This window comes from Scomber japonicus, chromosome 18, assembly GCF_027409825.1.
Source record: "Scomber japonicus isolate fScoJap1 chromosome 18, fScoJap1.pri, whole genome shotgun sequence".
NCBI lineage: Eukaryota > Metazoa > Chordata > Actinopteri > Scombriformes > Scombridae > Scomber > Scomber japonicus.
Genome location: NC_070595.1, coordinates 7,556,768 through 7,573,012, shown reverse-complemented (window position 1 = coordinate 7,573,012; position 16,245 = coordinate 7,556,768). Strand labels below are relative to the sequence as shown.

The 16,245-nt window shown below is 40.9% G+C and overlaps 2 protein-coding genes across 7 annotated transcripts in view; one reads left to right on the top strand and one right to left on the bottom strand.

Annotated features, from left to right (window-relative positions):
- The window catches only part of caskin1 (CASK interacting protein 1), a 104,104-nt gene extending 102,401 nt beyond the window's left edge, over nucleotides 1-1,703 (bottom strand). For 3 of the 5 annotated variants that reach the window (XM_053338385.1, XM_053338383.1, XM_053338387.1), the window contains exon 1: nucleotides 1,377-1,702. In XM_053338385.1, the coding sequence (XP_053194360.1) occupies nucleotides 1,377-1,470 (94 nt within the window). In that variant the 5' untranslated portion in view covers nucleotides 1,471-1,702. Of the gene's footprint in view, nucleotides 1-1,376 lie in introns of all 5 variants that reach the window. The other 2 variants (XM_053338384.1, XM_053338382.1) reach the window with 1 other exon arrangement.
- Nucleotides 1,704-5,574: 3,871 nt separating this feature from the next.
- prpsap2 (phosphoribosyl pyrophosphate synthetase-associated protein 2) lies at nucleotides 5,575-15,964 on the top strand. Of its 2 annotated transcripts, XM_053338404.1 has the most exons (11): nucleotides 5,575-5,678; nucleotides 8,022-8,182; nucleotides 9,984-10,036; nucleotides 10,810-10,876; nucleotides 10,967-11,139; nucleotides 11,317-11,432; nucleotides 11,848-11,903; nucleotides 12,372-12,520; nucleotides 13,589-13,659; nucleotides 13,968-14,114; nucleotides 14,219-15,964. In XM_053338404.1, exons 2-11 carry the CDS (start codon nucleotides 8,100-8,102, stop codon nucleotides 14,375-14,377), a joined length of 1,074 nt encoding a protein of 357 aa, XP_053194379.1. In that variant the 5' UTR covers nucleotides 5,575-5,678; nucleotides 8,022-8,099; the 3' UTR covers nucleotides 14,378-15,964. The 2 variants fall into 2 exon arrangements, with proteins under 2 accessions (XP_053194379.1, XP_053194380.1); XM_053338405.1 differs by lacking the exon at nucleotides 5,575-5,678 and having other exon boundaries at nucleotides 8,077-8,201.
- Nucleotides 15,965-16,245: the final 281 nt, after the last annotated feature.

The window sequence follows — 16,245 nt, the reverse complement described above, 5'->3', positions numbered from 1 at the left end:
GGAGCTCTAATTAACCAGAATAATTGAAAACACCTGTATAGGTATGATGAAGGAGCTTTCTAACGAGTGCCTCAAAGAAAAGAATTATTCACTGTCACTTTCTTCAAATATAAGCTGCAAAGAATAAGAATAATGTTCTCCTTTTGCTCTGTGAATAAAATGGGAATGAAAGCTGGTTTCATGAAGACATCATCACAGACCAGAAAGTGACAATTCTGGACCATTATACGCTTGTGCCTGCCTTATTCAAATGAGGCTCACCTGCTGTTTGGAGCCTTTCCAGTACAGTTCAAATGCTGCAAACCTGCCTGACTGGAACAATTTTAGTAATTGGGCCAGTGTGGAGAGCCATTTAAGAAAACATGTGTGGCTATGATGTGTGGATACGAGCTGATCTAGCTGTAAAAACAGATGAATTTAATATCAAATATAACCCAAATTACCCCAAAAAGAAAGTAGAATTCCTGCACTTCCCCCTGTATAACATCCCTCCCTGTGTGAGGATAACTCTATCAGCCTGTGATATGTCAGTAGAAATCTGCAGCTCTCTTTGGCTTCACTCTGTATTGCCCACACATTAGTGGGCTATGGGAGCGAAGCATTGTTGGATGCTGTAGCGCTACATCGCCTGCAGAAAACAAACAGAACAGCAGAGTCATACAGAGCAGGGTGAGCTGAATAGAAGAGAAGTCAGGTTTTACTCCATTCTTTATGCTTCTTTTTTAATGTTGAAACACACACACACACACACAGACCAGGTTTGTGTGTGTGTCCCTGCATGTGTGTGTGTTGTCATTGAAGGTGCTGTGGAACCTTAACAATCACAAGGCCACTGGCACCGTCCCTCATTAGTGAGACAGGGTCACACAAATCCCACGTCCAAAAAACACAACTCCTTTTTTCTCCCTCCTCCTTCTCTCTCCCTCTCTCTCTCTCTCTCTCTCACACACACATACACACTCTCCCTCTGCTGCAGTGCACTCAGACAGGGGTCTCAAGATGAGCTGTCAGTCTCCAATCACACCACTAATCTTTGATACACCCTGATGCATACAACCCCTCCTCTCTCTCTCTCTCTCTCTCTCTCTCTCTCTCTCTCTCTCTCTCTCTCTCTCTCTCTCTCTCTCCCTCACTACCTCCCTTTCTCCATCTCTCTCTTTCTCAACCACACACACACAAACACACACACACTTACACACACATCATCATCATCAGTTAGGCCTGATAATAGCAATCAGTCAGTAATGGTATGTGAGCCTACTAACTATTGCACTCAGAGGTTGGCTCTCCATAGAATACTACAGCTGTGTTATTACCTGTGAAGAAAAAAGCATAGAACAGAATAGAATAGAATAGAATAGAATAGAATGTCTTACTTGCTTTCCCTGGTCGGGGCCTTTGCAGCAGCTTCTGCACGGTGAGCAGGTCCTCGGTCTTCACCGCCTGCAGCAGTTCCTGGTCCTTCCCCATCTTCCGCTCTGAGCCGCTCTACTCCCGCAGCATCCTCCGACACAGCCTCCCTCCCCCCCCGGTCCCTGACTAGATGAGACCTCCACCACCCTAAAGCTGTGGCATATGATGGGGTGACAGAATAAGAAACAAGAGAGAGGGGACAAAAAGGAAAGGGAGGGATACGCTGGGTGGGATGGAGGGATGCTCTCGGGTTCCCCCCAGCTGAGTGCAGCGCCACTTGATGGGGCACGGGACCGAGAGGGAGGGGGGGTGGCGGTGGAGGGAGGCTGGGAAGGAAAGGGGGGGGGGGGGGCCGGGTCGCTCTAGATTCCAATATGAGCGAGGTCTCCCGTTACAGCTGCGCTCCAAAACAACGACTACCGAGATGGGAGACAGCGGAGGTGCTCGCTGCGGGAAGGAGGAGACGTCACGCGGACTGATGTAGCGGATAGCCTCGCGGGCTCACTCGCAGACACCGCACGTCTATGAGCGTGCGTTTAAATACCGTGCGCGCGCTGTGTGTCCGTTTCTCCCGATGTTGTGCCGCTCTCGTGCTCTGCGTCGTAAACAGTATCCAGTGCCACTGCTGCAGCCATCCTCCCCGCGTGCGCTCAGGCTCTGTATTTGGTAATGATTTTCTCCGCGTGGGGGGCAGGGGTAGTGAAGTGGTGGTGGTGGTGGTTGTGGTGGAAGAGGAGGGGGGCGGGAGGAGAGGGGAGGGGTGGCGCACGTACACGCGCCCGCGCGCCCTACAGCTGGCCCAGCTCGCACAGCTAAATGGCTCGTGCTGCAAGTTGGGGGCGGACCAGGAGCGCGGTGCTCTCCCGCCTCCTTCTTCATCTCTCTGGCTCTGTTTCCATAAAGCGCTCTCTCTCTCTCTCTCTATCTCTCTCTCTCTCTTTCTCTCTCTCTCTCTCTCTCTCTCTCTCTCTTTGCTTTACAGACGAGCTGCAGAGATTTATTTCAGCGGTGAATAAATAACTCCTTTCTTTATATTGGCTCGCTATATTCTACTAAAATACACCTGATAGAAAGCTTAGATGTTGCAGTTGCAGCATGTTAACTTGAGACAAGTGGTTTCAACTCTGCACACAAACACTCTTCTAAAGCACATATTATGAAGCACACCTGCCTCTGAGGGCTCCTGAGCAGGTGTATAGCTGGGAATCTAGTTCCTCTTAAACAGCCAATGATGCTTCTGCCTAGCATCCTTCATTAACATTACTACATATTCTCAAATTGGAGCAGATTAGAGGAAAAGCAACATTCAAACAGGGGCGGATCTAGGAGTTGACAAAATCCAGGGCCGAGCCCAGGACACCCAGAGCCAGGGCCAACTTTTTTGGATGGTTGACATGCGCAGAATTAATTTTTATTGCCAATCAACACCAATCAATTGCATCACATCAGTAACAGGCCAATCGGATCGAAATGTCATTACAAAACAAAGCAACCCGGCACCACGAAAAACAGTCAGCAGCTGACTGAAGTTGTTGTTCAGAAAAAGTGACTTTAACCAGAAGTTTTTCTTTTTAAATAGACTCAGCGTCTTTGAGAAACATTCAGTGCTGCAGCCCCAGAAGCCACCCCTAGCTCTGCCCCTGCACTCAACCTTCAACTTGTAAATTGATATCATGGGGCATATCTGATAGCAGATAATCATACAAGGCCAAGGGGATTTCAGAAAAAGAGGTGCCATAGCCAGCAAAAAACATCCAATAAAAACATGAATCAATGCAGCTGATTTGATGTTCATTTTCAACTGGTTTAACTTAAGAAAATACATCATAACAATAGCTAACTTAGGCTATTTTACAGTGTGGGCTAACAACAGCCTATGCATAACCATTTAAGTGAACACCCAAGGCAACAGAGGGACATTGTTGCCACACACACACACACACACACACATACACACACACACACACACACACACACACACACACACACACACACACACACACACACACACACACACACACACACACACACACACACTGTGATGATTGGAAATCCCTTTTATTACTCCTGCTCCCACGAGGAATGCAAGTACAAACTTTCATCTATATTCCACCAAACAGGAATCCTTTTCTTTCACTTAAATGGCAATACTGTACAAGGAAGGGCTGAGTCCAAAGCTACACCATCTGTGCAGTTTTATTTTGTTTAAAAATTAAAAGTGTTATTTTGAATTAAAATATATTATGATCTACTAGAATAATTTATTATACCATTTTTCCCTCTCCACTCAGATTTGTTGATTTTAATTTCATTTTCTGTGTTTTTTCCCTGTAATTTCTCTACTTAAAATCAGTTTTAACACATCAGAGTACACTATGTTTTGTGGAATATATAAAGCCTTTATAAGTATATGTATTTATTTTGCCCACAAGCCTGCATGTAATCTATAATGCACATTAAGTACAGTATGATAATAAAGACAATCAGAGAGAGAGGAGCAATTATCAGTGAATTTGACCATGACATCTAACATTCCTTCTTTTCTCTGTCCAACCTCCTCCAGATTTGCTTTATCTCCACTCTCCTCTCCACTGTGTGTGTGTGTGTGTGTGTGTGTGTGTGTGTGTGTGTGTGTGTGTGTGTGTGTGGGCAGTATGCAGTGCTTGGATGCTGCTCTCTGCCTCCTCCACATATCCAGTGAGTTATGTAACAACGCTGAAGAGTAGCCCGTATAGTACTGACAGAGTATTTATAAATCAGTCTCTGATAATGCAAAAGCGGTGCACTATAGAGCTGTGTAAACACTAAAGCTTGATATATAAATACTTAATTTTAGTAAGTGTTTACCTGCATCACCCCACTGCCCTTTCACTCTTTTCTGTCTTTTTCCTTTGGTATTATTTTGCATGCACAGTGGATTTTAGACAAGAATCAATGTATGTCCAAGGGAGGAAACTGTAGATTCATGAGCCACTTAGGTGTATCTATTTCACTCAAAGAGAGTCATGTTCTCAATCTGTGTGTGTGTGTGTATGTGTGTGTGTGTGTGTGTATTTGTGTGTATTTGTTAACGTGTGTGTGTTGGTGATGCGGGCAGTGAAATTCTCCACCGGCATGACGCTTTTTCTGGGTTCTGAGAGAAATGAGAACACACACACACACACACACACACACACACACACACACACACACACACCATGTCATCACATCATCAAGAAAACAAACAAGACAGGGACTGTTTGAGGTAAAGCAAACCTGCTTTAAAGCAAACACTACAAACCTGATTTAAAAGACAAGGACAACTTTCATCTATGAAAGCAGAAATGTAATGAATGATAAAAGAAAGCAATTTAATAATATTTCTGTCAATAATATCAGCATCTGCCACAACATAAAAAGTCAGATTTTGCCCATTAAAAAGAATGTTTTTATACCTAAATATGATTTTTTCTAAAGCACTGTTTCCAACCAAAAACATCCTGATGCATATTTGGATTTGGAATGGTGACTACTCTTGTTTAGTGTGTAGATATGCTTATCAACACTTAAACATATGAACCCAGATATATTTGAAACTTGAGAGTCACTTCACTTGAGCTGAAGTAGGGATGTGAAGCATCCATAAAAACACACTGCCCTCAAGTGGACAGTCACAAAGCATACAGCAAGATACCACTGGAGAGCTTCCCGTGTCCTTTTCAGTTTGTAAAAATGTGAGAATGAATACAGTAAAAGCATTTAATAATTTATGTGCGTTTTAAACTAAAGCAATGGGATATTGTCATACAAGCAAGTCAACACATCAGCTAAAAAGAAAATTCCTAATAAACAACACATTTTATTTCACTCTTGAAACGTTCGAAGGTTGAGTTCACGGTTTTAGGACATTAGAAAAAACCTAGCAAACCTATTTCAGGCTTCAGCAGCAGTATGTTGAAATACATTAAGTGCCTGAATTCAGACGGTAAAAAAACTCGAAACTCACTTGTAGTTATATTTCTGATGTCAACAACCAATTCAATCAATAATGATAATGACCCTTGTCTTCTCTCTCATGAATTATGGATAATCTACGGATTACACCTGAATGCATCTTTTGGAACGCCCCTTCTGGTCTGTGATTGGTACAGCTACAAGTCCATTAACAGTGAACCTCGCAGACAGACGGAGTGAGGTTGGCTGAAACAGGTTGGAAAGAGCTGGAGAGGCTTGTACTATCAAATACTATCGGTTTACAGGTTGTAACCGGACCCAAACACAAACTGGTGAGCAGCTTTTTAATTGTGCTGTCTTTGTGGTGGTTTTGTCCCCTACTTGCTGCGTAGAAACACTCGCTGTACGATACACGAAACATCATTTCAAGAGCTTTTGCCATGGAAAGATTATTTCTGGCGAGGTATCGCGTTAGTTCTTGTGTGTTAACGTTAGCTAAAGCTAATGATGATGTTACAGCCAAATATTTGACTATCACGTTCATTTTACTCTATTCGCCTATTAACTGATTTTATAAGACAGTCGTTACAAGCGCAGTGTGAACACACGGCTTAACCTCCTAAAACCTTCATCGTGGAATAACACACAGCATTGTAAAATCCTGTGTAGTGCAGCTAGCTTAGCAACAGTGGGAAGCTAAAGTCGTGACTGTGTTGATGTTTTACGTTTCTGCCATATATTAAAGGCACAAGCCAGCTCATTTAACGTCATTATCCCGTTAAAAGAAAATTTGCAATACGTAGACATATATTTAGTGTAATAATGACCCGCGTAGTTATTGTAAGTCGCACATGGTTGCATGTGTTTGTAGCCCAGCCTTTTACCCCCCCTGGTTTGCTGTTTGCATTAGTTCAGCTAAAACCCTTTCCTCTTCTTTAAACACCTTAAACACACACATGCACACACGCAGTCCCATGGAGCCAACAGACTGGAAGAAGTAACCTAAAATTAAAGAACATAGCAATAACATCATTTTTTATGGAATGTAAATATCTATAAAGAAAGAGAAATGGTATGTTTACAAAGGAGAGTTTGTGGAAGATAACATGTCAGGGTATATTTAGATAAAGGTGAAGGTTGTAGAATGTTGTGGAGACAGACCGATATATTGGTCAGCCGATATTGACCCATCATAGTAATATCTGTATCAGTATGTTGTTTTGTGACTATATATATATATATATATATATATATATATATATATATATATATATATATATATATATATATATATATATGTTATACAGGCAACATTTTAGGTATATTTGATCCATTTTTCTTAATACAAGTTTATTATATGCATATGTTGCTTTTTCTTGTTTGTTTGTTCCGCATGTTTTTTTATTTGTAACTAATTCTTATTATTAAATTCCCAGAGAAGCTTATTGTTTTAGTGCACTGATGTCATTTTATACAATGAAGTTTATTGTTAAACTGTAAAATATCATACCTTCGTTACATTTGAGGGTTAATTACAAAAATGTGTTCATCTATATATCGATATAGGTCTTTTTTTGACTCCTTAATATTGGTATTGGCATCAGCCCCAAAAATCACAACACATTTTTTGCTTTTGTTAGCACATATTTCATCTAATCTTAACCAAACTTGCTACATGCTATATGGAGATGACCTCGAATAAAACATAACAATTGGTTTTTGGGTGTCACTGAGCATTTGTCTGTAATTTGTTACCAACATTTTGAAGGTGTGGCCTAATGCTCTTAACAGCTATAACTCTTTAATGCTAATATCTCTTAAAGACTAAATTCAATTGTGACAGAATTGAACTGCACAATTCTTAACACAGTGGGCACTACTATAATATTTCAATTAGAGCCCAACCGATATATTGGTCGGCAATATTGACCTATCACAGATATATCAGTGTATGTCGGCCAATATGTGCGGACATATAAAAATATATCTGTGATAGGTCAATATTGGCTGACCGACCAATAATATCAGTCAGGCTCTAATTATAACATGATATTGCAACAGTTCTGGTGTCTTTTAATCAAATGAAACTTGGTGCACAAATTCTTCGTGAGATCATGTACGACATATTGAAGCATGGCACCAATAGCCCCACCTTGTGGCCATTAGTGTAGCACAACTTTTCTACTCATTAACTGCCATATCTTCTTAAATGTTATAAGCCATGAAAACTAAGTCTGTAGTATTTGTTAAAATATCATCTGTCTTGTCTAGCTACAAGATAAATAAAATGTTACTACAGTGTCTTGCAGTATGTAATTGATTCTAACTTTTCAAAAATTCTCAGGAGTTATAGCACATACATAGTTTTATTAAAGTAAAGTAAAGTAAAGTATTAGATTTAAGTTAATCTGAGCAGAGGCTTGATCAACCAGAATAAGTGAAGACTGCTGTGTTCATGTGGAGGCCCTTTAAGTGTGTCTTGGGAGTGATTGTGATAGATGTGGTAAATAATGGCTCTGATGGAGTTTTGTTTAAAGGAACAGTACAGAGCTTGAGCTTGTTTACAACTTCAACAGGCAGGAAAGGTAGTACAGAGGATTTAGAGCCACTGAGAGTTCACGCAATGATTTTTAAAGGAAGTAAGGAGAGCTCCTCCCTCTCCCTCTGTGCTGCAGGAAGGGCTCAGCGCAGCGTGGGTGCCCAGGGATCCACTGCCTGAGTGCGGGGAAAGCAGCGGCAGACACCCCAGCGACATGAACCACACCAAGGGCGGCCTGGTTATCTTCACTGCCAACTCACACCCCTCCAGCCGTGAGCTGGGAAAGAGGATCGCAGAGTGAGTACAGGAGCTATGGGTGAATTATACACACACACATACACATTTACACACACAGACAAGTGAATCACACCTCCTCCTTTGTTTTAGAAAAATAGAGGAAGCAGCTTCTGTGCCAGAGAATCACACTGCTCAGTTATGTTTCCTGAGAGCAAAGCTTGGATGTACATCAATGTGAACTGCTGCTTTGCATGTTTGTGCAGTGTTTACAACATGGCTGAGCAGAGGAAGAGTGGCACAGCTTCATGAAACACAGCAAAACATTATCAGTGTGGATAATGACAAAGTATTTCAAAGTATTTCCTGCAGCTGGGTATCAGAATACAGCACATTTCCCCCCACTAGTTAATGTCACCCTGTGAACATTCAACATGTTCATGACAAGATGCACAATATTTATAGTTTTCATTATTGTACCTTTTTAAACCAAAAGAATCATATTTAGGACAATCTATTCACTGAAAAAAAGGTGATGGCATTTTATTTCTTTTGTGTGTGTGAGGAGAGATTATTTTCAACATTTACTGTGAGTTACATGGAAACCTTGTAAATCCACTTCAGGAGATTTCACATGAAGAGTTACGTGGTGTTTAATCACTGTCCCTCTTCGTGCCTTTTTAAACCTTTTACAAAGAGGTCTCTTTTATGTAACACTGTTTTTCACCCCAAAGCCCTGACGTCTCTTCTTTACAGTCACATTTACAAATCTGTGCTTTCAGCTAAAAGAGCATGTATTTACTGAAAATGCACTGCTGACCCTACCGTCTTAACCCTCCTTAGCTAGAAGGTGAGCTGCTACATTGTCCGTACCTCCATGTTACGTGTAAACGAAACATTTATAAACTGCAAGACTGCTAATGCACACACTGCAGGCCTGAGCCACACACACACACACACACACACACACACACACACACACACACACACACACACAGTCTGTGACTGTTTATAGAACAAACACTGTTTGCCTGGCTTATCCCATGCTGTGTGACTCTGTCTGTGTGTGTGTGTGTGTGTGTGTGTGTGTGTGTGTGTGAGTGTGACTGTGAGAAACTAAAACACATCATGTTCAGAGAGGGAAAGTGCAGGCTGCAGACTGAGCAGGTCAGGTTGTTTTAAGAGAAGCAATGTAGGAACTATACATTCCTTTTAGACTATTATAATGTGTGTTTGAACTTTTTAGCCACACATCAGACTGACTGGCATTACATTTAAATTGAACAGACATTCATGGTCCCCAGGGGGTGAATCTTACTGACTCCCATGATTTAAAAAATCACTCAATTTGACAGTTTTTGATTAGTTTAGTTTTTTTAAAATCTCGGCAACTATTGGATAAAAATTGCCAATAAAGCTGTTATAAACAAACATAAATTGTCCCCTGAGGATGAACTGCTGTGACCCCCTGAATGTTCATCTAGCATTGTCTAGTACTTTTGTAGTGTTAATAAACAAATATTAGGTAGCTAACATGCTACAGAAAGATGATAAACATTAACATACTTTTTTGAGAGTATGTTAATGCACATGTTAGTGTTTTAGCTGAAAGCACCTCTGTATGTAAATACAGACATATAGAGGTGCTACCATGGCTGTAGACTCTTTGTCTAGTTTAAATATGTTTTAATGTCATTGGGAAAATGACTCCAGTTATGCTTTAATTTGAGGCTTTCTTAGGTCTGTATGAATGTAAACAAACCTCATCTTTATAACTTATAGCAACTTTTTTTTAACCTGCTGTGCCAATATAACCCTTTTTAAAGCTGACTTTAAAAGGCTAAACTGAAGGTTTGTCTTGCAGGCGGTTAGGGGTGGAGCTCGGGAAGGTGCAGGTGTACCAGGAAGATAACAGAGGTAAGATGACTAATGACTCCCCGTGCCTCATCCTGACACTTTCACTCACTTACTCCATCACACTATTGATTTAAAAAAAAAACAAATGTGTTTTCACCACTGCAGCAGTTATTTCTTGCTGCCTCTGCACTTTTTTTATGTAAGCAACCAATATATTACAAACTGAATGTTATCTTTTTTTTGTTTTTGTTTCTATGTTTACTGAATTATTGTTTTCTGAATGTGTTTTTCTCACATTTCAAACATTCTGCTCACAGCTGCTTTATCACACTGTTTTGACGCAGTTGAGACAAAATAAAAAGCAAAGTATTCAGCATGTTTCAAGTACAGGCAGGTCTACTGAAAGAAATGGAAAATCGTGTGGGAGGTAGAAAGTCTTTAAAAAAATCATAATATGCTTTGGGTTTAAAAAAAAAAGGGTGAAATGATGTAAAACCACTCTGGTGCTTTTTAAATCTCCTGTGCTGCACTCAGTAATGGTTTTATAACAGTTTAGCAGCAGCATTCAGTGACTTTGGGTCTCTATCGTCCATTTGGCTGCAGCGATGAAGCATTTTGTTTTCTAATCTCTGGTACGCGGGGAGGCAGTTTTTTTTGGAATGCTCATATGTACAGTTTGACACAGCGGGGTCAGGATGTTTTGTGTCAGAGGCACAAAGAGCTCACATGGGCCACCGATGAAGCCAACGGGCCTCGCGGGCTCTGTTGTTGTTGTTGTCGTCCTCTCTGCCGCCCCCAACCCCCCGTTCTCACCATCCCGTTTGTCACCATAGAAACGCGGGTGCAGATCCAGGAGTCGGTACGAGGCAAAGATGTGTTTGTGATCCAGACGGTGTCGAAGTAAGAACAAACGCAATAATAACTAAAGAATAAATACATCATCAATAAATCTCACATCTCATTCACCTCACATGTCCTCTTCCTTCTCAGGGATGTGAACACAACCATAATGGAGATGCTGATCCTGGTGTACGCGTGCAGGACGTCCTGCGCCAGAAGCATCACGGGCGTCCTCCCCTACTTCCCCTACAGCAAGCAGTGTAAGATGAGGAAGAGGGGCTCCATCGTCTCCAAGCTCATCGCCTCCATGATGTGTAAAGCTGGTGAGTGGGAGAGGAAACACACCGTCTAACATTTGTTTTTATGTTTATGTTATGTTCTATGATTGTTTGACATACATAGAAAATGAATAGAACAAGTACAACAGTATATTTCCAAGGCTAACCTCAAAGTGTGAGTCCATCAGTGTCATAACTGCAACAATGAATGCCGTTGTGCAGGTCTGACCCACCTGATCACCATGGACCTCCACCAGAAAGAGATTCAAGGCTTCTTCAACATCCCAGTGGATAACCTGAGAGCCTCGCCCTTCCTGCTACAGTATATACAGGAAGAGGTGAAAGCACACACACTAAATGATTTGCATCTTACTTTTGTTTGTTTTAACTTAACTAACTAACCCTAACCCTCAAAACGCCTGAGGGCCCAATAAGTAAAACTACCTTTGTTCGTCCCCACTCTCTGTGCTACTACACATTTATCTCACCCCCCCCCCCCCACCCCCTTAGTTACTGTTGCTATGCCTGTCAAGCTTTCTACTTTCATTCTTTTCTAATTTTACTTTCATGAGTTAGTTGAAAATGCTCCAGATTACTTTTTAACCAGCTGACAAGCATCCTGTAAAAGAGGCTTAAAGTTGCTAACTCATGATTGGATAATTCGATATTTGTGGGAGGGGTTTTGTGAATGGTCAGTTGCAAATCTGAAACTTAATTTGTATCTTTTTTTTTTTCTGTTTTGTGAACCTTCAGATACCCGACTACAGAAATGCTGTGATTGTGGCCAAATCTCCAGCTTCTGCCAAAAGGTCGGCTCTCTCTCTCTCGCTCGCTCTCTCTCTCTCTCTCTCTCGCTGTCCTCATCTTTAACTGTGCTGAGCTGTAAAACTGTGACTGATAAGTGTAAACTGACGCGTTAATCATGAACCATAAACAGTTTCCTCTCATCTCTCCTTGCTGTAGTTTCTGTTGGAAGTCAAGGTCCAAACTTACATTGATTAAGCAGCATGAGCTTTCTGTTTTTGATACTAAAACAAAGTCAGAACTTTCATACCGACACTGTGACTGTTAAATATAAAACTTTTTAAAAACATATTGAACCATATATTTGATCTGTAATTTTAAGGATGCATCCCAATCAGAAACTGAAAAAAAAGTGTTCCACAGTCCTTGTTTTTGATGTACTACCTTTAGATCTTTTTAGTAGTTAAACAGTCATCTCATCATGTCTGTCTGTCTGTGTGTGTGTGTGTGTGTGTGTGTGTGTGCGTGTGCAGGGCTCAGTCATTTGCTGAGCGGCTGCGTCTGGGTATAGCAGTGATCCACGGCGAAGCTCAGGACGCAGAGTCGGACCAGGTAGACGGCCGACACTCCCCACCCACTGTCAAGACCACTGGAGCCATTCACCCCAGCATGGAGATACCATGTAATACACACACACACACATACACACACACACATACACACACACACACACACACACACACACACACACACTCTCTAAGCAACCTACATGCTATATAACAGAATATGCTGTGTACAAGCAAGGCAAGGCAAGGCAGTTTTATTTATATAGCGCATTTCATACACAATGGCAACTCAATGTGCTTTACATAAAACAGAAAAACATGTAATTTGAGAAACATTAAAACATACAATTACACCCCCCCCCCCCCCCACAGAAAAATAGAAAGAGAGAAATACAATACTAGAATAGAGCATTAAATATAAGATTGCAGCATAAAATAATGATTTGCTTTAAAATCATTAAAAGGACATAGAGTGCAAATGAAAGATTAAAATGTAAAGTGCTTTAGAAGAGCTCAATCATAAGCACAGGAGAAGAGAAATGTTTTTAACCTGGATTTAAAAGTGTTCACAGTTGGGGCTGATGTCAGTTCTGCTGGTAGTTTGTTCCAGTTGTGTGCAGCATAACAGCTAAAAGCTGCTTCACCATGTTTAGTTTGAACTCTGGGCTCAACTATCTGACCTGAGTCAGTAGATCTCAGAGCTCTACTGGGTTTATATTCTACTAACGTCATTCATGTATTCTGGACCTAAACCATTCAGTGATTTGTAGACTAGTAGCAGAACTTTAAAATCTATTCTATAGCTGATTGGGAGCCAGTGTAAAGACTTTAGAACTGTCTGGGAGCCAGTGTAAAGACTTTAGAACTGTCTGGGAGCCAGTGTAAAGACTTTAGAACTGACTGGGAGCCAGTGTAAAGACTTTAGAACTGTCTGGGAGCCAGTGTAAAGACTTTAGAACTGACTGGGAGCCAGTGTAAAGACTTTAGAACTGACTGGGAGCCAGTGTAAAGACTTTAGAACTGGAGTCATGTGTTCTGATCTCTTTGTCCTGGTTCAAACTCGAGCTGCAGCTGTTTAGTAGATGTACAGACACTGATTTTTTTTCTACCACTGTACATTAATGCATGCAGTAAATCTCACACAATCTCTCTTTCTTTTTTTCTGTGTCCTTTTTTTTCTCCAGTGTTGATCCCTAAAGAGAAGCCTCCCATCACTGTGGTAGGAGATGTAGGAGGACGCATTGCCATCATTGTGGTGAGTGAGCTACACATGCACACTTTATCTTCACACTGTCTTTTTAAGGAGTAACTATAGTTTAAATTATTCTTTTAGACTCTTCTTTGCGTGTTTATATTAATACAGGTGATTTTTTCCCCCGCCCCAACAGTCCACAAATTGTAAGCAAAAAACACTTGTGCTGCATCAAAGTAGCTTGTATGCATTTCCTTTACATGTGAATGTTTGGCTAAATTTGTGGCACCCCTTCAGCCAAAACTGAGCTTAACCCTTCAACACACACCTCCAACATTCAGAGTTGAGCTAGCTTTAAATGGGTCCCGCAGGATGACATCATCGATGACGTAGACAGCTTCGTGGCAGCAGCTGAGACGCTTAAGGAACGAGGGGCCTACAAGATCTTTGTCATGGCGACGCACGGCATCCTCTCATCTGACGCCCCCAGATTTATAGAAGAGTCTGCTATCGATGAGGTGAAGGCACACTGTGAAATATGTCATGTTTTAGACTTAGTTGTGTGTGTGATCTGCCTTTTGTCCTCGCCTCCTCTTCACACTTCCTCTCTTATCTTCTCCAGGTGGTGGTGACTAACACGATTCCCCACGAGCTGCAGAAGCTCCAGTGCCCAAAGATCAAGACGGTCGACATCAGCATGATCCTGTCAGAGGCCATCCGCCGCATCCACAACGGAGAGTCCATGTCCTATCTTTTCCGCAACATAGGAGTGGATGACTGAAAGACCTGTCACACACATACCACACACACAAATCTGCCTTCTCAGACCTCTACAGAAGCACTGTACACTGATATTGATACACATACACACGCACATATCCACGTCCTACTTGTGTTACAACGAAGATATAAATGCTAACCCTTTGCTTTGAGTGCAGCTTAACATAGAAGATGACTGATTACACACACACACACACACACACACACACACATGTCCTTAATGGATGTTACTCACTCCTCCAGACTAAAAAGCTGATAGCTGCCCTCTTCTCAAACAGCATACAACTCAGCTTTTTTTTACGCTCATCTCTGAGTACCTTCTTTAGTTAGCAATCCATTGTCTACATGTATTTCCGGTTACGTTTCTATAGAAATTAATGTTGATGTGTGTGTGTCTGTGTGTGTCTGTGTGTGTGTGTGTGTGTGTTAGAACATATTTGTTAGCATTGAATGTTTATTTCTGATTGTACCCTAAGAGTGCCAGTGCCTTCTACAGGACATGCTCCCAACACACAGGCCTTCACCACTCCGATACACAACAGTGTCTCAGCTAATATAAACTATGTCACAATGGCCCTTGTAATTAATTCAGGAATTTGCAGGTTTCCAGCTAATTAACTATAAAGCTGAGTATCAGAGTACATGTTGTAATTCCAACCTTCTGTCTGTTTTTTTGTTTTGTTCATGTGATGTCTGAATGTCGTACTAATATAATTAGTTTAGCATCCTACCAGCTAGCCATATGTCTGTGTTTGGTTGCCATAGCACTTAGATGCTGATCTGGTGTCAAATCTACTTATTGCTAAAAGCAGAACTGGAATTAAAACATGAAATATTTTGTCAGTCCGGTCAATTTGAATTTTTTTTTTTTTTTTTTTTTCTAACATTTTATGGCGGTTGTGAAATATGTATTTACGAGTCATCCATTTAACACTGTGTGCCATTCATTTCAAACGCATCCACATATTTGACAATCAATCATGATTGGTCCACAAATGAGCAGCTGGAGCAGATTTGAAGTTAATATGTATATCCTTGGTCCAAAAATACCACTGCAGTTTTACCCTCTGGTTAGGAGTGCGAAATTGTTGTTAATAATTTTGAAATGGGTAAATTAATCTTTCAATCATTTGGAAAGTAGCGGGTGAATTTTGTTGTACCACATTAGCCAAATTTCGAAAAACTGACGGAAGAAACTGACGCTGAAAAAGTAAATGGAAACGTTTTTCTGACAAACAAAACTCGACTGAAGCAGGTCTTTGGCACTTTACCAGATGTGTTCCAAAAATGTTTTGTATTTATTTTCAGCACTAAATATGAATAAATATGACCCATGCTATGAAATTAAAGACTGCCTTGTGTTGTGGTGTTTTGTAGTCTCATAATTGGGTGATATAAAGCTGCTGATATTCAGTCTGTTACTATTAAAGGATGTTTCTCACAATGGTTTCTGTTAATAAAGTTAATTAATAACCATATACTTTGAACATGTGACAGGCTAGAACTATGCTCTCATTTTCACCTTTCCATCCTGCTGCTTATGACATATCACCATGAGCCAAATTACATGGCTCTACATTCTAGAAAGATCCAGTTCAACAAATAAAGCTTCATCCCAAACAACCACACACAATGACACACACAATGACTTTTTAAAAATAAATAAAAATGTTCTTCCTTTCAGTCAGGCTCTATGCTGCACTTGGAACAGCTGTCTGAGTAGTCAAACTCTGCCCCCTGCTGACTGGATGACAAAACTGCACAGATAATGTGTTTAATTCAACAGTAAGAGCTAGATGCAAACGAGTCAAGACACATCCCCTCCAGATGTGTATTTTCATACTTATTTGGTATTGAATCATCAAGATC